At 44.6% G+C, this 23,507-nt stretch overlaps 1 protein-coding gene across 2 annotated transcripts; it reads left to right on the forward strand.

Annotated features, from left to right (window-relative positions):
- Window positions 1–694: 694 nt before the first annotated feature.
- LOC127585008 (CD209 antigen-like protein C) lies at window positions 695–23,023 on the forward strand. Of its 2 annotated transcripts, none has more exons than XM_052042114.1 (8): window positions 695–818; window positions 2,535–2,645; window positions 5,202–5,276; window positions 7,950–8,015; window positions 9,976–10,041; window positions 12,011–12,162; window positions 15,305–15,417; window positions 20,036–23,023. In XM_052042114.1, the coding sequence occupies exons 1-8, from the start codon at window positions 731–733 to the stop codon at window positions 20,166–20,168; spliced, it is 804 nt and encodes a 267-aa protein (XP_051898074.1). In that variant the 5' UTR covers window positions 695–730; the 3' UTR covers window positions 20,169–23,023. The 2 variants fall into 2 exon arrangements, with proteins under 2 accessions (XP_051898074.1, XP_051898073.1); XM_052042113.1 differs by having other exon boundaries at window positions 698–818; window positions 2,532–2,645.
- The last annotated feature ends 484 nt before the right edge of the window (window positions 23,024–23,507 follow it).

Raw genomic sequence — 23,507 nt, forward strand, 5'->3', positions numbered from 1 at the left:
TCGATTCCAAACGCAGAACAACGAACAGAAGGATGTCACAGAGTCCCGACATGGAAACAGCGTTTTCTAGGAGAAAGCGCAAAACCAGGACTGCTCTAAAGTTGACTGCTCTAAGCAGCCAGGAGACAAAGTACACCCAGAGATAGACCAATAATCTGGCAGCCAGTGTTTGTGAAACCAGGGTTCTTATACTAGTCTCCTGATGGAACTCAGGTGTGTGTCATTACTCAAAGAGTAGTGCATGGAAACCATGTGCTGCACAACAAGGCCCCATCAATGGGGATAAGGGGCAGAATCGAGAACCAGCACTCGGAACCATGACATTTCCAGCACCTGCAGTTTTCCTGATTTTCAGCAACCACATTCTGTTGTTTTTAATGTGTTGCAGGACATCCTGTGAGAGGGATGCAAATTGTTCTGACTCAGAACAGTGCTACTCAGTGAGCTGTGTCCAACACCTCCTGGCTGGCAACAAGCCAAATCGCTGGCCATATGTTTTATATTTTCTTAGGTTTTATAGGTATGTCTCTTTTCATGTCACTCCCTCCCAAGTGCTGACAGGAGCAGAATCGCATGGCATTGTGATGCAGAGTTTCACTTTCACAAAAAGGGGAAACAGAGATGTTGGTACGTTTAATGGTTTTTGATATTGCAATCAGGGCGGTCAGAGGAAGTGCATAAATTCAGGCTCCTTCAGTTCCAAGGGATTAGTTCAAGTCTTCTCGACAGCATGTCTGAACTGAACTTATATGAAAATAGTGAATGTCGTTTCACGGTGAACCAGCAAGGACCAACCTGTGATCAGAAGCCAGATGCAGGTATTTGGGAACTACAAGTTTGCAAACTTTAGCAAGTTTAATAAGATGTCATTCCATGAAGTGTGGAATAATAGACTTTGGCAGTTGTGAAATGGGACCCTAGGCTTCTATAAGTAGAAAGTAGCAAAGCAAGGAGGTTAAGTTAAACAAGCTGGAGTGATGCTCACTTGAGGGATTGAAGGCTTCAGAGAAGTGCAGAAATTATCTACTGGAGTGTTTCAGGAACAAGGGATACAAGGTTGGACTGGAAGGATCTTAGAGCTATGGTCTCTGAGGAGATTTGATAGAGGTGAACAAGATCATACTGGCTTATAATGGGAAGCAGATGGTTCAAAGTTAAAGTTCCATTTATTGTCATCTGCACAAGTACATGCAGGCACAGGTGCAATGAAAAGCTTACTTGCAGCAGCGTCGCAGGGACATCACATCAGATACACAACATTCACAAGGAAAACAGAAATTATACATAAATTATATAAAAATTATACAAGAAAGACAATTTGAACAAAAAAAAATCAAAGTCTATTGTAGTGCAAAGTGGTTAAAGTGGTCATAAGTGTTGCTATACTGAGATAGTGATTAGGGTTGTGCAGGTGCAGTTGAAGGGAAGTAGCTGTTCTTCTAGCCTAGAACTTCAGGTTTCTGTACCTCCTGCCCAATGGTAGCCATGAGAAGATGTGTGAGGGGATATGTGGGCTAGTTTTTTTGTGGTGGGTGCCTGGAATGCGCTGCCATAGTAGTGGAGGCAAATATAATAGAGGCATTGAAGGAGGCTCTTAGATAGGCACATGAATACGCAGAGAATAGAGGGATATGGACATTGTGTAGGTAGGAGGGATTAGTTTAGATAGATATTTAATTACTAGTTTAATTAGTTTGGCCCAACATTGTGAGTCGAAGGGCCTTTTCTATGCTCTATGTCCTAAGAGGGATGGCCCAGATGGTGGGGATCTTTGATGATGGATGTTGCCTTCTTGAGGCAGCGCCTCCTGTGGATACTACCGATGGTGGGGAGGGACGTGCCCGTGATGTATTGGGCTGAGTCCACTACTCTCTTCATCTCCTTACGTTCCTGCGCATTTGAATTGCCATACCAGACCACGATGCAACCAGTCAGGAACAAGGGGCATGTACTTAACATGATGGGAGGGAGCTGTGAGGAGTAATTTTAACAGAGAGACTAGTTATGATCTGGAGCTCACTACTGCAAAGAGGGTGGAAATTGTCAGTCAGAGCTTCTAAAGACTGGGATGCAATTCTGACCAGTGTTGTCTTCATGGAGTTTTCACATTCTCCCTCTGCTAGCTGCACCTACCCACCAGCTGTTGCCTATCTCTAATTCAGAGGAGTGTTGAGACTCAGTGACTTTCACTGGAGTAACATGGAGAGGGAGACTTGCATCCTTCCAGTGACCCATATGACCATTTCACGGCCACTGTCACTGACAAAAGATTCTTAATTACAGTCTCCTGCGGACTGGCAGGTTAATTGGCCATGGTAAATTACTACTAGTGTGCAGGTCAGTGGCAGAACCCAAGGAGAGTTGTTGGGAATGTGGGGAGAATAGGTTACAGCGAAAATTACTGGAGAATTAGTTTGATTGCTCTGTGATCCGGCAGAATTTCGATGGGCCAAAATGGCCTCCTTCTCCATCATGAGGAAATAGAGAAGCACAAGTGCTTTTAATCTAATGAGATTTCCTGTTGTTTTTAGCAGGGTTCAGTGTTGAGCAGTCCGACAAAAAGAAGATGATGCTGGTCATCTTTGGTCTCCTGATTCTCTGTCTCTTCTTCACCCTATTGTGTCTGGTCATAGGGACAGTGAAAGGTAAGCACTATCTTTAAACTAATCATGCTGTGTAGATATGCCTACCCCCTCTTCAATACTGGACTGCATCTTTAATTGAAGTTCCAGGTATGAATTGCTAACCTGTGTTCAAAGTCCAAGTCAAAGTCGAATTTATTGTCATATGCACCAGTACATGTGTGCACAGGTGCAATGATAAACTTACTTGCAGCAACATCACAGGCACATGGCATTAGAGACACAACATTCACAAGAAAAACATAAATTAAACATAAATCATACAAGAAAGAACACAATTAGAACAAAAGAAACAAAGTTGTTTGTCATGCAAAGTGATCAAAGTAGTCATGGTGTTGCTGCACTGAGACAGTGATTAGGGCTGTGCAGGTTGGTTCAAGAACCAAATGGTTGAAGAGAAGTAGCTGTTCTTGAACCTGGAGGTGCGGGACCTCAGGCTTCTGTACCTCCTGCCTGATGGTAGCTGCGAGAAGATGGCATGGCCCGGATGGTGGGGATCTTTGATGATAGATGTTGCCTTCTCATATACAGTAGATACTACCGATGGTGGGGAGGGATGTGCCGGTGAAGTATTCGTATGAGTCCACTACTCTCGGCAGCTTCTTACGTTCCTGTGCATTTGAATTGCCATACCAGACCATGATGCAACCAGTCAGGACACGTTCAACAGGACATCTGTAGAAGTTTGTCAGAGCGTTTGGTGACAAGCCGAACCTCCTTAACCTTCAAAGAAAGTAAAGACTCTGGCATGCCTTCCTTGTGATTGCATCTTTGTAATCACAAGGAAGGCTATGTACAAGGAAGGCTATGTAACCAGTTCTAAAGACCAGAAGTCACTGTTGTCACTTTAGCATTGCTTTTTGCACTACCTCAGTTTGTACAACCATACTTTGCACCATTCCGTGGTTTTGCCCCAGTCGCTATATTTATTATTATCATGTATACTGTTTACTCTGTGAGCTTCATGCAAGTAAGGAATTCCATTGGACCCTGGTGTATATGACAATAACCTGAGATCTGCCATGCATTTCTATAGCACCTTTTATGACATCGGGATGTCCTAAAGCACTCTCCAGCTAATGAAGTACTTTTGAAGGGTGGCTCCCTATTGCAATGCAACAGCTAATTTGCACTCAGCAAGCTCCCGACAATTGTACTGTGATAATGATCAGTCTTGCTTCAGTGACATTGGTTGAGGATAAGTATTGGAAGAACTTCCCCGTCCGTCTTCAAAGCAGTGCCATGCGATCTTGTCCGACCTCCAGAGAGAGCAGACGGGGGTCTCTGTTTAACATCACATCTGAAAGGTACCATCGCTGGCAGTGCTGCACTGCTGTAATACTGCATGGGAGATCTTCAGCTGAGATTACACGCTCAGTCTCCACTGTGGGACTTGAGCCCAAAATCTGCCATCTCAATGGTGAGAGAATTTCCAAGCATTCCATGCCTTGTGAGTGTGACAGCCACTGGTCTGTGACAGGTAAATGATCCACACAGGAGTTAAGCTTCTCTAATGCAGTGGGACCTTGCTTCCAAACAGTGCTGACATGCCTTCAGTTGCTAACACCCTAGGCTGAGATTAATTGAACGGTGTGTGAGCAAGCATAGAGGCCGGGAAAAGGGAAACAGGAGAATGTCTGTGATAGGATGGGAGGTATAGAGACGAAACTCCAGAGCATTTGGTGACACTGTAGCACAGCTTGTAGAGTTGCTGCTTCAGAGCTCCAGCAAAACCAGGTTCAACCCTGACCTCTGGTGCTGTCTCTATGCAATTTGCACGTTCTCCCTGTGACCACGTGGGGATCCCCCAGTGCTCTGCTTTCCTACCACCTCCCAAAATTGGCCGCTGTAAATTTCCCTAGTGTGTAGGTGAATGGTAGAATCTTAGCGGATTTGACGGAAACGTGGGGAGAATAGAATGGGATTACTGTAGGATTCGTGTAAATGGGTGCTTGAGGGATGGCACAGACTTGTTGGGCTGAAGGGCCTGTTTTCATGTCCGCCAACGGAGTGTTGATCAGGAAGCCAGAAGCACTGATTAAAAGGCCAAGAGCTCAGAGAATTTCAGGATTAGAGAGCAGGAGGATACTCCAGAAATAAGAGTCATAGAGCACGGAAACAGGCCCTTCAGCCCAACCAGTCCATGCTGACCAAGATTCCCATCTAAGCTAGTCCCATTTGCCCGCATTTGGCCCATATCCCTCGAAAGCTTTCCTATCCATGTCTCTGTCCGAGTGTCTTTTAAATATTGTTAGGGAGGGGTGGGGCCATGGAAGGATTTGAAAATAAGGATAAGGATTTTTAAATCGGTGCTGCTTAAACAGAAGCCAATGTAAGTCAACTGACACAGGGTAAGTGGGTGAATGGGAGTTAGGGTGGGGTGGGGACACAAACAGAAGAGTTTACAAAGAGTGGCAAGGAAAAAATACCTGATTGCTCATACAATGTACATCACCCGATGATTCTACCAATGCAGGATTTTTGTACATACAAAGGAGGGTCTCAATAAATGACAGTGAGACCACTGCACATCTTCCTGTTTAACCTTCTGTCCCTCAGTTTCAGGGATGTACACTGAACTGAAGGAGCTGCAGGACATGTACGCGATGGAGCTTTCTCAGTTCAAAAGCAACGGTGAGTTTGCCAAGACCTCTGACGATTTATCCCCGGGTGCACTTTGAAGTGCATGTTGCAATCTTCAAAAGGCCAAGCAGAAACTGGTCTTTAAAATCACACAGAGACTGTGAGAGGGTAGAGACCTCATTGATGAGTTCAGAGCAAATGGAAGTAAATTTATCAGATCCTTAGCAGTTCAGATGGAGGAATTTCTTCACGTGAAGTTTTATGACAGTGTGTAACTGCTCCCACATGGAGTGAGGTAAAGCAGAAATGTAGGGTGACACAGTCGTGCAGCCTCACAGCTCCAATGACCCTGGTTCAATACTGACCACCAGTGCCGTCTGTGTGGAGTTTGCACATTCTCCCTGTGACTGCCTGGGTTTTCCCCTGGGTGCTCCGGTTTCCTCCCACATCCCAATCCGGTAGGTTAATTGGTCACTGTAAATTAGCCCTAATGCATGGTGGACTCTTGGGGGAGTTGATGGGAATGTGAAGGGAATAAAAAGATATTATTGTAGGAATAGTGTAAATGGGTGCTTCAGAATCAGGTTTATTATCACTGACCTATGTCATGAAATTTGTTGTTTTGAGGCAGCAGTACAGTGCAAGACACAAAGACATAAAAATTACTATAAGTTACAAAAGTAAATAAATTGTACTAAAGAGGAATAACGAGGTAGTATTCATGGGTTCATGGACCGTTCAGAAATCTGATGGCGGAGGAGAAGAAGCTGTCCCTGAAACATTGTGTGGGTCTTCAGGCTCCTGTACCTCCTCCCCGATGGTAGTAACATGAAGAGGGCATGTCCCATATGGTGAGGGTCCTTAATGATGGGTGCCGCCGCCTTGAGGCACCGCCACTTGAAGATGTCCTTGATGGTGGGGGGCGGCGGGGGGTGGGGAGGGTTGTGCCCGTGATGGAGCTGGCTGAGTCTACAACCCCCTGCAGCCTCTTTCGATCCTGAACATTGGAGCCTCCATACCAGGCTGTGATGCCACCAGTCAGAATGCTCTCCACCGTACATCTGCAGAAATTTTCAAGAGTCTTTGGTGACATACTAAATCTTCTCAAACTCCTAATGAAGTAAAGCGGCTGGTGCGCCTTCTTCATGATTGCATCAATGTGTTGGACCCAGGATAGATCCTCTGAGATGTTGACGTCCAGGAACTTGAAGCTGCTCACCCTTTCCACCACTGACCCCTCAGTGAGGACTAGTGTGTGTTCTCCTGACTTCCCTTTCCTGAAGTCCTCGATCAATTCCTTGGTCTTGCTGATGTTGAGTGCGAGGTTGTTGTTGTGACACCACTCAACCAGCTGATCTATCTCACTCCTGTACGCCTCCTCATCGCCATTTGAGATTCTGCCAACAATGGTGGTGTCATGGGCAAATTTATAGATGGCGTTTGAGGTGTTCCTTGTCATGAGTAGAGCAGTGGGCTAAGCACACATCCTTGAGGTGCGCCTGTGTTGATCGTCAGCGAGGAGGAGATGTTACTACCGATCTGCATTGACTGTGGTCTCCTGATAAGGAAGTCAAAGATGCAGTTGCAGAGGAAGGTACAGAAGCCCAGGTTTTGAAGCTTGTTGATCGGTACTGAGGGGATGGTGTTGAACGCCAAGCTGCAATCAATAAACAGCAGCCTGACATATGCATTGCAGTTGTCTAGGTGCTCCAAAGCCAAGTGGAGAGCCAGTGAGATTGATGTTTAGCAAGGATTTGATGGGCTGAAGGGCCTGTTTCCATGCTATATGACTCTATGGCCTTAGAGAAAAGAAGACTTGCATTTTCATAGCACCTATCAGCTCCCTTTCAAGACATCACAAAGTACTTCACAGCCAATGAACTGAATATGTGGTGACTGTTGCTTTGTAGGGAATGCAACAGCTCATCCGTGCACAGCAGAATCCCCCACTCAGCAGTGTGATAACGAGTGAGGGATAAACATTGGTCACAGAGTACCAGCAAGAACTCCTCTGCTCTTCTACATCAGAATATCATGGGACTACGCACCCTCCTGAGAGAACAGATGAGAGATTGCACATCCAACAGTGCAGCACTCCCTCTGTAGTGCAACCAGAGTCAGTATAAAATTTTGAGTTCCGCTCTCTGCAGTGGGAATTGAACACACAACTTTCCAGCTCGAGGTGAGAGTGGGAGCCACTGAATCACATGATGTATTGAAGGGGGGAGGAGGGTACACAGACATGAGAGAGAAGGGAATATGGGGAAATGGGTTGGCTGGTGGGAGTCAGGAGAGGCAATTGTAGCAGGAGGAATCTCTTGTGCAAGTATTAATCCAGGCAAGGAGCAGTTGTGCTGAATGGCCTTTTTCTGGTTACTCTATATAAAATCAATTTAAACGGAGGATGCACACTGTTAATGAAGTGAACTTTCTTGGGAGACAGTGGAAGAATTTAGAAATGAAAATCTATAAACTGCAAATGCTGGAAATTGGAAACAAAAACAGAAAGTGCTGGAAACACTCAGCAGGTCAGGCAGCATCTATGGGGAGAGAAACGGTTAACGTTTCAGGATGAAAACCCTTCATCAGAACTGAGAAAGAGAGAAAACAAGTTGGTTTTACATTGCAGAGAAGCCCCTTCTGTAACAACACATCCAAAAACCTGCGACAGGCAAGATCGCAACATCTCCACTCATTAATGTTTTAATCTGATTCGCTTTCCAGTGTCTGAAGAAGTTCAGAGAACACAGAGTAACATGGAAGACGAGCTCTCAAAGCTGAAACTCAGCAGTAAGTAGTGAATACTCTGATCCAATAACTAATTCTGAACCTTGGTGGTCACTCTCTTCCCATTGGATATCGTCTGTGAATATTCCCTCCCATTTACCACGACCCCTTTTATGTGAGCCAACAATGGGTTTAGCTCCAAACTCTGGGTTGGTGTGGATGGATTCCCACAGCCTATTCAATGAGGGGATGGTTACACACACAAACTTCATCCTTTGTTCCAGACTCTACCATAAGAAGAAATAATTTCTCTATGAATACCCTGTCCAATTCTTTGATCACCTTAACCTGTTAGATGACCTATTAATTAAAATAGCTTCCACTTACACTACACCTTTATTGTACTGGGCTGCTTCATAGGTTGTTAGACAAAAATTTAATGCTGATTCAATGAGGAGATGGTAGGACACTTGGCCAAAAGCTTGGTAAAAGAGTTTTGGTTTCAAGAAGCAGGAGATGGAATTCCAGAGTCTAACCCTTTAACTGCCAGAGGGAGAGCAATTAAATCCAGGGAGGAGCTTAGAGATCTCAAAGGATTGTAGGACACAAGCAGAATAGAGACAGCAAGGAGCTGTGATTGGTTTTGAACACAAGGGTGAGAACATTAGTGTGGGCCAGTGAGCCCAGGTGGGAAGGGGGAAGGGAACTTGGTGTGAGTTAGGATGCAGGGGAGCAGCGTTTTGGATCTCAGGTTTCAAGGGAGGCTGGCCTGTAGTGTGCTGGAACAGTCTGCATTTAACAAATAGAAGGTTGAGGGTTTCAGCAGCAGATGATCTGATGCAGGGATGGAGACCAGGGAAGTGGAAGTGGGCAGACATAATGAAGGTGCAGCGGTGATCAAAGCTGAATAAGATACCAAGATTCTGACCAAATGAATCCAATTCTAGACAGCTGCCAGGGAATGGATGGAGTCTACAGCTCAGAACTTAAGGCGTTTAATATCCTGGACTTGAGGGAAGTCGAACCTTGTCTGTGCAGTTTAGTTTTGACTGCTGTGGGCATCTAGTGAGGACTAATTGATGGAGATTGATTTTTAGGACTGTCTAACATGATCATCATTAGTCAATGAGTAGAGTTGAGAAAGAAAATCTCAGTGGACCTTGACCTTTCTGCTCAATCAATTCTATGGCCCTAGACACTTGTGCGTGCACACGCACACACACACACACACACACACACACACACACACACACACACACACACACACACACACACACACATATATGCACACACATACGCATACACACACATAGGTAGGTATACATACACACATACACACACATACATGCACACATACACAAACATATGCACACACGCGCACGCACGTACACACACATACAATAAACACACATGCACTCACATCCACACCACACACACACGCATACACACACACGATGCACACTTACAGTATCATACACACACACACATTCTACACAGACATGCATATTTGCAGGTGCATCCATGAACATCCATAGAAAAGATTTCGAGTGTGTTTCTCACACTTTGCTGGTCACAGTTTGTCACACATGTAAGTTTCTGTACCACACTTTTTAAAAAAATTATTTAAAGGCATAGAAAGCCCTAGTGAAAAGAACAGAAGATTTAATCATCCTTAGAATCTGCCGAACAGCATTTGGCTTCAGGATGCAACAATTTAGAGCAGCTGGAGAAACAAAAATTACAGATGCTAGAAATCAGAAATAAAAACAAAAATGCTGCATAGACTCAGCAAGTCAGGCAGCATCTGTGGAGAGAGGAACAGTGTCAACATTTCAGGTCAATGACGTTTGATGAAACTGGTTGGATTTTCTGGCCTCACCAAGGGCACCACCAAAGAGCAGCTGAATAACACAGGAGGGTGATGGTGCTCTTCCAGCCTTATGGAAGACACGTCCCCAAACCTGCCGTAGGCAAGTTGACGGGAGTTTTGCTGGTTAATGTTTCAATCTGGTTTGTTTCCCAGTGACTGAAGAAGTAAAGAGAAGTCAGAATAACATGGCAGATCAGCTCTCCAATCTGAAGGTGGGAGGTAAGTTGTAAATAATTAAACCTGAAAGAAGTGCATGAAAGTCGAGGCTACGTTGTATGGTGGGTAGCACTAGTTTGGTGGCCAAGGGTCCTGAGGATCCAAATCGAGCGAGGCTCAAGGTACCTTGCACAGTAGAATAAGTCACCTTTGCTTTTCCTCCATCATGTCCCTCCACTGCGGAGAGTGGAGATAGTGGAGCAAGGGAACTCCCAGCTCCCACACAAGGGTGTACACAAAGTACATCCTGTTATCTGACCCATCGCAATGGTGGATCATTGCAAACTCCTTCAAGGACAATCCCAGCGACAGTCTTCAGGTAATCTACTGCAACATTCAGTGTCTCAACAAATGATCAACATCTGTCAACTTTTACCATTTTATCAATGCATGCATTTGTAGACACACACACACACACTACATAACATGCAAGTGACACACACATACGAACACATGTCACTCATATGCATGCACACACATAACATACTACATACATGCCACATAAACACACACACGTTTGCACCAATGCACATATACATGTGCAGATACCCAGAATGATCTTGTAATTCTGTCATAATTTGTCGTATATGAAAATTTCTGCACTGTGTTTAAAACAAAAAGCATAAACATATAAAGAGAGCTCCAGAGAAACCTCCCTGATAAAAGAAAACCACCCTTAATTGGTCTTAAAACTTTCCTAAAGGACATTTGATCAAACAAAATGGATATTGCTGACCTTGTAACATTAGTGTTTGTCCCTAATTGACCCCAAAGCTGGTGACTTGCAGTACCATTTCATATAAACAATCTACCTCGTTTGACCTTGCACCATATTGTCTACCTGCACTACACTTCCCTGTAGCTGTGACACCTTACTCTGTACTCAATTATTGTTTTTACCCTGTACTACATCAATGCACTCTGTACTACCTCAATGCACTGTGTAATGAATTGATCTGTACCAACAGTATGCAAAACAAGTTTTTCACTGTACCTCGGTACAAGTGACAATAATAAACCAATACCAATATTATTGGGTAATATATAGCCCAGACTTGGTAAGGATGGTAGGGTTCCCTCCTGAAGGCCAGTAATGAATCAAATGGGTTTTTACAACAATCTGGGTGTTTCATAATCACTGTTACTGCTAATGAATGCTTCAGAAGGGAGGGAGTAGACAGTCTAAAACACATGGTATATAATTCTCACTGCTGTATAATGGGTCCACATGTAAGTTGTCCATAGGACCGCAAGACTTAATTGCAGGCAGGTTCCCCACATTCTCATCAGCTCCCCCCAGATTCTGTCCCTCATCTACACACTAGGGGCAATTTACAGCAGCCAATCAATCTATCAACCCACACATCTTTCAGGGTCAAAATGTCTAATACCAGAGGGCATGCAATTAAGGTGAGAGGGAGAAAAGTTCAAAGGAGATGTGCGGGGCAAGTTTTTTACACACACTGAATGGTGGGTGCCTGGAATGCGCTGCCAGGGGCGGTGGTGGAGGCAGATACAATAAGAGGCATTTGAGAGGCTCTTAGATAGGCACATGGATGTGCAGAGAATGGAGGATATGGACCATGTGCAAGCAGAAGGGATCAGGTGTCATTAGCTGAATTAGTTCGGCACAACACCGTGGGCCAAAGGGCCTGTTCCTGTGCTGTACTCTTGTATTCTCTGTGTCTTTGGCACCTGGGAGAAAGCCAGAGCACCCGGGGGAAACCCCCGCACTCACAGACAGAACATGCAAACTCCACACAGACAGCACCAAAGGTCAGGATTGTACTTGGGTCACTGGAGCTGCAAGGCAGCGGTTTGACCAGCTGTACCACCGTGTCGTAAAGTGCAGCACAGTGCATGGATTATGCTTGAATTGTCACTGGACTTTTTAAACTCACTATTCAACCGTCTACAGCAAAGTGTGTGTGATGTAGCTTTCACCAATTCTCACTCCCTACTCTCCCTTCAGGATGCTCTTGCCTCCAATGTCCCAATGGCTGGGTGTGGTTCAGCCAGTCCTGCTACTACTTCTCAACCAGCTCAGGCACCTGGCATTTTGCAAAACAACAGTGTTCCTTGAAGGAGTCACATCTGCTTGTGATCAACAGCATTCCAGAGCACGTAAGTGTCAAGTCGAGCTTACATCATATGCACCAAGTACATGTATGCACTGGTGCAATGAAAAAACTTACTTGCAGCAGCATCACAGGCACATAGCATTGGAGACATGACATTCACAAGGCAAAGTAACTTAAGCTTAAGTTGTAGATACTGTAAATGATATTTATATATCAGAGTGTGGGCACATGCACATGAGTTGTGAGTAATTGTGAAAGATACTGCAGAGGAAGTTCTTTCCTCCCTGCGTTACAGGTGAGCCTCACGAATCACGGCAGCACAGTCTGGTACAGCAATTCAAATGAGCAGGAACGTAAGAAACTGCAGAGAGTAGTGGACACTGTCCAATACATCACGGGCACATCTCTCCCTACCATCGGTAGTACCTACAGGAGGTGCTGTCTCAACAAGGCAACATCCATCATCAAAGATCCCCACCGTCCAGGACATGCCACCTTCTCACAGTTGCCATTGAGCAGGAGGTACAGAAGCCTAAAGTCCCACACCACCAGGTTCAAGAACAGCTACTTCCCTTCAACTATTCGGTTCTTGAACCAACATGCACAACACTAATCACTAGCTCAGTATAGCAACACTATGATCACTATGCACTAAAATGGACTTTGATTTTTTTGTTCTAATTGTGTTCTTCCTTGTAAAAATTGTGTTTAATTTAGGTTTTTCTTGTGGATGCTGCTTATCTGATGCTGTGTGCCTGTGATGCTACTGCAAGTTTTTCATTGCACCAGTGCACACATGTACTTGTGCATAGGGCAGTAAACTTTGACTTTTGACTTTGACATCTGCCGTATATGACTAATCATGTCTCGTACTACACCTCCTGTGTGGCACCTTATCAAATGGATTCCAAAAGTCCACATGCGTCATATCTACTGGCTCCCCTTTGGAGTCATAATTGACCCTAATTGACATCTTGACCCTAATGTGTCGATGAATAACTGAAGCTGGGAGGAAGTTGATGGGAATGTATTTGAATAAAATGGGTTAGGGTAGGAGTAGAGTAATAATGGGTGCTTGATGGTCACCATGGACCTGATGGGCCAAAGGGCCTGTTTTCATGTTCTCTTTATGGCTCTACAACACCTGCACATGTCCACAGTTCCATTCACCCACCTGTTAGCCAGGGGATTCAGGGACCAGAGTGAGCATCTAGACTGGAGCCAGTCATGATCTAGAAGAAGGACAGGACATTTCTAGAGTCAGACATACAGTCATGGACTTGTACAGCACAGAACCTGTCTAGGGACAGAATGACCTCCTGTTGTTATAGAGTCAGAGTCATACAGCATGGAAATAGGCCCTTCAGCCCAACTGGTCCATGCCGACCAAGATTCCCATCTAAGTTAGCTCCATTTGCCTGCATTTGGCCCACATCCCTCTGTAAACCTTTCTAAACGCCTTTTAAATGTTGTTAACGTACCTGCCCCAACCACTTCCTCTGGCAGCTCATTTCATATACTGACAACCCTCTGGGTGAAAAAGTTGACTTTCAGGTTCCTATTAAATCTATATCTATTCTGCTCATCACAACCTCAAAAATCTCTAACAGGTTTGTCAAACATGATTTCACTTCTGTAAATCCACGTTAGCACTGTCCATTTTCCTTTTTATTAGCACTTCCTTAATCATAGATCTGAGCATTTTCCCACACCGTGACATCAAGCTAACTGGGCTGAAGTTGCTTGTTTTCCCTCTGCCTTTTTTTTCTTAAATTTTGTGGCTACGCTTGCTTCCACTTGATCTATGGGAACCGTTCAGGAATCCATAGAATTTTGGGAGATGACAAGCCAGTGTATCCACTGTCTCCATTTCCTCCTCTTTCAAAAGCTTGGATTGTAGGTCATTAGGTCAAGTCGAGTTTATTGTCATATGCACAAGTACGGTGAAGTACAGGTGCAACGGAAAACTTGCTTACAGCAGCATCGCTGGCACATAGTTACAGACAGAGCATAAATTGTACAAGACAGTGCTCAAAACAGAACATTAGTGCAAAAACACAGTTAAAAACAGGTCCATGGTAGTGCAAGAGGTGGTCTGTAGTGTTCCGTTGCTGAGGTAGGGTTAGGGTTGTGCAGGTTGGTTCAAGAACCTGATGGCTGTAGGAAAGTAGCTGTTCCTGAACCTGGTGGTGTGGGACTTCACACCTCCTGTCTGACGGTAGCAGCAAGAAGAGGGCATAGCCCGGATGGTGGGGATCCCTGATGATGGATGATGCCTTCTTGAAGCAGCTCCTCCTGTAGATGGTGGGGATTTATCAGCTCCTGAATATTTTTTATTGATGTTAATTTCTTTCAGGGTGGGGGTGGGCACTTGGGTGTCAGGCAAAGGAACAGACCCTGTATTAATCATGTATAACATGGGCACGCACACAAAGAATTCCATGGAGTTCCCATTTTCCCCAGGCGCTCCAGTTCCAGCAACCCAGGTTCAATCCTTCCCTCAGATGTGGAGTTTGCACGTTCTCCCTGCAACCTCGTGGCGTCCCTCCCCCCCCCCCCCCCGGTTGCTCCAGTTTCCTCCCACACCCCAACCATGTGCAGATTGGGAGGTTAATTGCCCCCAGTGTGTAGGTGGGTGACAGAAGAATCGGGAGAGTTGACGAGCATGCAAGAGAGAATAGACTACAGGGAAAATAAGTGAGAGAATAGGACCAAGAGCCAGCATGGACTCAATGGGTCAAATGGTACCCTATATGTTGTAGGGAAATGTGAATATTACATTGGAAGCTTAACTTCTTGATGGAGATTTGGGGTATTGCTGTTAGGTTTTGTGCTCCCACATGTACCTTGGCCAATCCCAAGGAATCCTGACCATTCTTTCTCTCTGTAAGTCTGTGGGCATCCAGTGCAAGTCCTAACTCACGCCATCCTCTGTACCTGTATGCCTACGCTGGCTCCCAGCGCAGCAACCATTTAAAATGTACCCCTCCCTAACCCTAATCCTAACCCCCAACCCTCCCTGTCTCTGTAACCTCCTCCTGCCCTCCACCTTCTGGGATCTCCACCACCTCCCAACCCCTGTTTCTCAACCCATCCATAAATCACATCCCCCAAGAACAGGAAAGGTGCTACATCAACGTAAGAGTGTTTTTGTTCACTTCCGGTCCTGTTTAATATTTTTACAGAAGTTTATTAAAAGAGGATCAGAACCTGAGCAATACTGGATTGGCCTGACTGACTCTGTCACTGAAAGACATTGGCAGTGGGAAGATGGCGCGAGTTATGATTCAACACCAAAGTAAGTCTCACTGAAACTATAGACTATATTTAGTTTATGGTAACCAAAATGAGCCATTCAGCCTAACAGCCCTTCTATTACTCTCTCTTTTGAAATACCCTTCCATTCCTTTCTTCCTGGTGATTATCCAGCTTCCCTTAAGTTTATCCATGACATCTGCCTCCACTGTTACTGAGTTCCACATTCTTGCCTCTCTCTATAATAGACTGAAGATCTGGAGTCAGGAGTTCAAATCCCAACCGAGCAGCTGGGTACCTTTGTACTAACCCAATGTAACTGCACTGTGTAATGAATTGACCTGTACGATCGGTATGCAAGACAAGTTTTTCACTGTACCTCTGTACAAGTGACGATAATAAACCAATACCAATAAAAACTCATTTATAATAAAACTCCGATAATCTGTCATCCGACCATTGGAAAATCCTGACAGATCGGCACTGACTCACCAGATGATATTTGCAGCGCTCCCCATCCACTCACCGGGGCCCCAGTCCCAACACTCTCTTTATACATAGCAGGTTCCCTTAAATGTTACTGTGTAACATCTTAAAAAAATGGATTAAAAGTGTATTGAGTGTAGCGGTTAGTGTAACGCTATTACAGCAGCGCAGCGACCCGGGTTCAATTCCGCTGCTGTCTATAAGGAGTTTGTATGTTCTCCCCGTGTCTGCGTGGGTTTCCTCTGGGTGCTCTGGTTTCCTCCCACATTCCAAAGACATACGGGTTAGGAAGTTGTGGGCATGCTATGTTGGCGCCAGAAGTGTGGCGACACTTGCGGGCTGCCCCCTACGCAAAAGGTGCATTTCACTGTGTGTTTCGATATACATGTGACCAATAAAGAAATCTTATCTTATCTTATCATATTTTATCAATAGTCCGTAGACTCTGCTGGTTCAGCAGTGACCAAATCCCAAGCATTCTAGATTAACAGAATTTTTCTCTAATTAAATGAACTCAACTTTATAAAATACTCTCACTTACAGTAAGCATGAAACTACAAGTTTCTCATAAAATCAAATATAACTTAACAATGCCCTTCAGGAAAGGAATCTGCCATCCTAACCAATCTGGTATGTGACTCCAGACAAGTAATATGGATAACCCTTTACTGTTCTCTGAAATGGCCCAGCAAGACATTCAGTTTAAGGACAATAATGCATGGGCAATAACTGCTGGCCTTGCATTAACACTGCCTTGTCAGTGATGTCCACATCCTATTAACAAAAATAAAATTTCCTGAATTCTTGGATTTATTAATGAAGTTGTTATATGTATATCATTTAGTTCCCTTTTTCTTCTACAAGCGCAAGAATCTTTTCTTCATCTTCTTTGTTGAGCTTCCCCATAACCATAGTTTGCTGACATGTCTCCCCTCTAATATCTTCTGGAGAAAAGTCCCAACCTGCTCCCCAATGTCTGCGCCTTCCAAATATGATCACCAGAATTATGAAGTGCTTTCCAGCTGTGGTCTAACCAAGCTTCTATCTAAGTCGAACCTTATTTTTTCTGAGTTCCAATTCTGTTTCCCTAGAAACAAGCATTTGTTGGTCTTTTTCGAAGGATATGTGAGAGGAAAGAGATTTAGGGAGGAAATTCCAGAGCTTAGAGCCCAGGCAGCTGCTAATGGTGGAGCAATTAAATTTGGAACTGGGAGACCAACCAAAATTAGAGGGGTTCAGAGATCTCAGAAGGTTGTAGGGCTGGAGGGGATGACAGAGGTAGGGAGAGCGGAGGTGCAGAGGGATCTGAAACTGAAGTGAAATTTTTAATGGAAAGTATTGCTTAACCAGAAGGAAATGCAAGTCATTTTTCATCGGAACAGACTGAGTATGAACTGGATGATGTACGCGGCAGAGTATCAGATGGTTCCAGTTTATAGAGAGTGGAACAGAGAGTGCCATTGTGCAGTGTGTCAAGTCTAGAGGAACGAGCGGAGTCGGATTACATTATAAGGTGGAAATGAACCACAATTAAAGATGGCACAGATATCAGATCTATGTTAAAATCTCCTTAAGATTCAACTCGGCATCAAATACAACACCATCACAACATAACAGAGGAAGGAATCTTAGGGAATGCCTCCAAACCCGGCCACAGTGAAGGAATGTGGAGAGCAGAAGTTTAGAGTGCGCTGGTGCAGCGTGGAGTTGTTTTGGGAGGAGATTCCTCAGTGAAGAAGGGTCTGCGTGGAGAGATTTAGAGAGGCGTCCCAGAGTATATGTCTGAATGATCAAAGCCACGGCCAACAGTGTGAAGCAACTAGAAGATGGAGGCTAAGTTTACTGACTGATGGCCTGACTTCCCTTCCCTTCTGTTAACCCAACTCTCCTCTTTCCCCACAATCTCACCCTAATCCGCTAATCCAGAAGTAAATTTATAATGAGTGGTTGCATATCTACAGCACCCTTTGCCTCTCTTTCAACATGTCCCAAAATGTTTTACAGACAATGTGCTATAGTCACTGTTGTAAGGTAGGAAACACGGCAGGCTTTACAGGCAGGTACAAACAGCAGTGATGTTAGATTATATGAATTTTGGATGATGAATGAATGATAAATACCAGGAAAATTTCCCAGATCTTCTTTGATACAATTCTGTGGGGGGCTTTTTACTTTAGTTTAATATCTCATCTGAAAGAAGAGCCCCAACAGCATTGTAACATTCCTTCAGTTCTGCACTTAGAGTATCTTTCTGGAATTTTGTGCTTTGAAGTAGGACTTAAAGCTAGAGTCAAGAGAGCTAACCACTGAAACAGTTTTAGCTTAGGGGAAAGCATATTATATAGGGATAGGAAATGAGATCAGGAATGCTCAGGCAGAGAAAGACTAGGTTAGAATTTTTGCTCCTGATGGCTGTGAGGTGTGTGAATGGACTTCTGCTTAGGACATGTTTGTTTGGTCCTTACCCAACATAGAGTCTGACATAGAGTCATGGACTTGTACAGCACAGAACTTGTCCATTCTATCCCATTTACCCACGTTAGGTCTGTAGCCTTTTATGCCATGCCGATTCAAGTTCTTGTCTGGGTGCTTCATAAATGTTGTGAGAGTATCTGTCTCCACCACTTCTTCAGACTTTGCTGGTGAATTTGGCAACATTCCTGCCCACCATCTCAGGGGTATCAGATGCTGGTTTGGACCTGGTGACCTGCCAAGCCTCAGCGCTAAGGCCTCTTGTAAACGTTGGCAACCACAACAGATAATGGGTTGGAGCCCCAGTCCAAAAATGTAAGCAACTGATGAAGGCCAGTTATTTTTCTCTGACTTTGCTCATAAAATATAAGTGGTGCTTTACATTTGCACTTACCTATGCAACTCAGGAGCTGCAACACATGCTCTTTTCCCCATTCCCTTCCCACCATCCAGAGATCCAGTCTTCCCAGGTGAAGAAGTGATTCACTTGTACTTCTTCACTTGGTGGTTCACAATGTGGCCTCCTCTACATGGGAGGAACCAAGCACAGATTGGGTCCACAGGAGCTCAGTCTGCAGGAGTGACCCTGAGCTTCCTGCCACCTGCCACTTTAATTCTCCATCCCACTCCCACGCTGACCTACCTGTCTGTGGCCTCCTGTGCTGCAACGGTGAGGGCCCATGCAAATCTGAGGAACTGCACCTCATCTTCTGCCTCAGATTTGGGACTCAATATCAACTTCCGCAACTTCAGGTAACTCGTCTTTTCTGTTGGAAGTGCACATTTCTGCTGTAAGTCATCCATCTGTGACATTGGCCTAGTTTTTCTCTCTCCTTTAACACAACCTGACCTTCTGAGTGTGTCACACAGCCGCCAATCCACAATTTTTCACTTTCCTTTGTCTCTCATTCAATTCGCCTTCATCTTCTGGTTTTTGTTCCATTTCTTGTCTTTCTAATTGGCCCTATTAACCCATGAGATGATCTCTGCGACTTATCCCCATGGCAACCCTGGTCCCACCCTGTCAAAAATAGCAGAATCAGAATCAGAATTATCATCACTGACTTATATGGGGCGGAATTTGGTGTTTTGCAGCAAAGACATTAAATTACTATAAATTACAAAAGTAAGTAATAGTGCACAAAAGAAGGAATAAAGGAAAAAAGGAGACAGTGTTCATGGGATCACGGACCGTTCAGAAATCTGACGGCGGATGGGAAGAAGCTGTTCCTGAATTGTTGAGTGTGGGTCTTCAGGCTCCTGTACCTCCTCCCCGATGGTAGTAACGAGAAGAGGGCATGTCCTGGATGGTGAGGGTCCTTAGTGATGGATGCCGCCTTCTTGCGGCACCACCTCTTGAAGGTGTCCTTGACGGTGGGGAGGGTTGTGCCCATGATGGCTGAGAATAATCCCTTTTCTTAGCTGAAAAATAATCCTATCTCTCTCTGCAACTTAAAACCAACCTCTCTTTCCCATTCTGACAACGGTTCTTCAACCTGTAACATCAGCTGTGTTTCTCTTTCCAAAGATACTGCCAGACCACCTTTTATTTCCAGCACTGGCAGTTCTTTGATTTTACTTTGCTGTGTATTTGAAAGTTGTGTTTCATTTGATCACTACAGCGACTTTTAGAGACAAATTACTTCCGAGCCAACCTAGTATGTCAGACTTATTGGTAACTCTTTGGTCTTTTATGCTTCAAGGTTCTGGGCTGATGGCGAGCCCAATAATGCCTTCAACAATGAGGACTGTGCCCACGTTGATGCTAAAGGACAATGGAATGACAACAGATGCTCCATAAACCTCAGATGGATTTGCGAGAAAAACTCAGCATGAATTTCACAAAACCTGTCTTAAAAGTACAAACAAGCTCACATTGTCTGTTGTTCTGTGACAGAAGTACTGTGTGTCGAGCTATGGTGTGTTACACTCAACTCAAGCCAACCCAATTCAACTCAAATAAACCCAATCCAGCCCAACCCACTAAATTCAGTTCAATTCTTCTCATCGCATTCTATCCCAGCCACCCTGACTCCTCCCATCCCAATGAGTCACACAGCAGATCATTGGGTCCTTCAGCCCATTGCGTTCATGCTAATCATCAAGGACTCATCCACACGAAGCCTATTTTATCTCTCGCATCCCCAGTAACTCCTCATGCCTCCCCCACCAATCCTCCTGCCCCAGGGACATTTTACAGTTGTCAATTAAATGCCAACGTGCATTGCCTTGGAACATAGGAGGAAACTGGAGCATCCAGGAGTAAATTGGTATCTGGGAGAACTGCACATGGTCATGGGGACAACATAACAACCCCACACAGACAGCACCCAAGATCAGGACCAAACCCAGGCCTTTGGTGCTGTGAAGCAGCAGGTCCAACCACTGTGCCACACTTAACCAATCCTAACCCAACAATTCAACTTAACTTAATCTCCTTATTCTATCATAAGCCTTATCGTTCCTGTTGAATCACCCAAACTCATCACATTCCAGCTGAACCCATTCCAATCCATTCCATCACAACTTAGCTCATCCCAACTGAACCCCATCCCAAGTCAACCCCTTCCCAACTCAACAACTGAGCCCAACTAAATTCAACTTGACTCAACCCAACCCATCCCAACTCAACCCATCCCAACTCAACCCATCCCAACCCAGCCCATCCCAACCCAACCCATCCCAACCCAATCCATCCCAACCCAATCCATCCCATCCCAACCCAACCCATCCCAACCCAACCCATCCCAACTCAACCCATCCCAACCCAGTCCATCCCAACCCAGTCCATCCCAACCCAGTCCATCCCAACTCAACCCATCCCAACCCAACCCATCCCAACCCAATCCATCCCAACCCAGTCCATCCCAACCCAGTCCATCCCAACCCAGTCCATCCCAACCCAGTCCATCCCAACCCAGTCCATCCCAACCCAATCCATCCCAACTCAACCCATCCCAACCCAACTCAACCCATCCCAACCCAACCCAACCAATCCCAACTCAATCCATCCCAACCCAACCAATCACGTCAACCCATCCCAACCCAATCCATCCCAACTCAACTTATCCCATCCCAACTCAACCCATCCTAACTCCACCCCCAACTCAATTGCTCGTGCCTCTGTCCATCCCAACTCAACCCATGTCTAGGCCAACCAATCCCAAATCAACACATCCCAACTTAGATATCCAAACTCAACCCATCATCATTCAACCTATCATCATTCAACTCATCCCATTTCAACAAATGAAACCAACTAACTTGAATTTGACTCAACTCATCACATCCCAACCCATTCCAACACACTTCAGATCAACAGTTCACCTAACTAAACTCAACTTAACCCAAGTTAATATCTGGTCTAAACATGCCACAATCCTATAGAGGGTCAGGCAAATGGTGCAAGAGACCCAATCCTCACAATATAGATCAATCAGGTGGTCTCCTGTCTTTGACGCCCACATGAACTATTGCATTTAGCTTACCCTGATGTTCTTTATCTAAAACCCAGTTCATCAATATCTTCTGTATGGTGGCCACTGCACTGCCTGGACAACTCATTGCCTTGGAAGCATTTGATCATGTGATGCTGGATGTGGGAGTTCACCCAGAACCCGGGGTATCTTTGTACATTGCTGGCGACAGAGCCAATGTTCCCAGGTGCTGAGATTTGGGGAAAGGGTCAGCATCAGGCCTGACCATTCGAGTAGGTTTCAGTCATTGAAGGAGAAAGGTGAAAAATGCACATAGGTTATTTTTACCCAGGTCAACATCTTTCCCAACATTACAACAATGACAACGCTCAAGGGGAATTAATTGACTATAAAGCACTTTGGGGTGTTCTTTACATAAGAACATTAGAAAATAGATGCAGGAGGAGGCCACTCACCATTTAACACGATCTGCCCCAGGCTTCAACTCCTTTTCTGTGCCAGGTCCCAACACCCTCAATTCCCTGATCTTTCAAAAATTTATCTACCTCCCACTTCATACCTGCAGTGACCCAGCCTCTTCAATACTCCACCCGCTACACACCTTAGTGACCAATCCCTAATCTTGTAACCGTGTTCCCTTATTCGAGATTCTCCCATGGAGGAAACACCTCAACATCTACCCTCAGGGTCTTAGATGTTTCAGTAATAACACTCCTCATTGTTCTAAGCTCCAACAAATACAGATCTAATTTCCTTATCCTCTTGTAAAAGGAATAATTCCTTCAGTTGTTTGTGATGGGACACAAAATGTTCTTAAATATTTTCTGTTGGGTGTTTACTGCAGACTGTTGTTGCTCGCTGACTCTTCCTATTTTACGTCCAGTTCCTCTTCAGCTGATTGATAGTCAAGTCTCAGCTGTGGCTTAGTTGCTCCTATTCTCTCCCCGTCAGATGGTTCTGGATCTAAGTCCCATTCCACAAAGAACACTTCTAATGCTCTAGTGCTGTGTTGAGGAAGTGCCATCATTTTGATGTGATGATAATCTGTGAGGCTGTATTCCCTTTTGGGTCAATGTAAAAGATCTTGCGACACCGCTTAAAAAATGGAAATTTCCTCACTTAATGTCCTAAATAATATTTATCCTTCACTCAATATTACTAAAGATATATCTGTTTAATTTCAGATGGCCCTTTGAGGGAGCTTGCTTGGTATAAATTAACTGCAATTTTTCCTGCATTATGCAATAAAAATGTTCAAATAAAAGTACTTGATTGGTCGCTAAATGCTTTTGGATGTTCTGAAAGTTGCTATAGAAATACAGGTCCTTCTTTCCTTAAAGACATATGTATTTTTTCTTTCTCCTTCTCTATTGATTTATTCTTGTTGCAAACAGTTGTCCCTAGTACGATAAGATGGACTCTTGACCTCACAGTCTACCTCGTCATGGCCTTGCACCTTATTGTCTACCTGCACCGCACTTTTTCTGTAGCTGTAACACGATATTCTGCATTCTGTTATTGTTTTCCCTTGTACTACCTCAATGCACTGATGTGATATGATGAAATGATCTGTATGGATGGCATGCAAAGCAAAGTTTTTCACCGTATCTTGGTACATGTGACAATAACAAACCGATATACCAATTTATCTGAACACTGCACAATCCCAGCAAGACTTGCTCTTTCATGTACTCCAGTAAAAACCAATATGATTTTTATGTCTCAATGAACCCTGCAG

Source organism: Pristis pectinata, chromosome 31, assembly GCF_009764475.1.
Source record: "Pristis pectinata isolate sPriPec2 chromosome 31, sPriPec2.1.pri, whole genome shotgun sequence".
Taxonomy (NCBI): Eukaryota; Metazoa; Chordata; class Chondrichthyes; order Rhinopristiformes; family Pristidae; genus Pristis; species Pristis pectinata.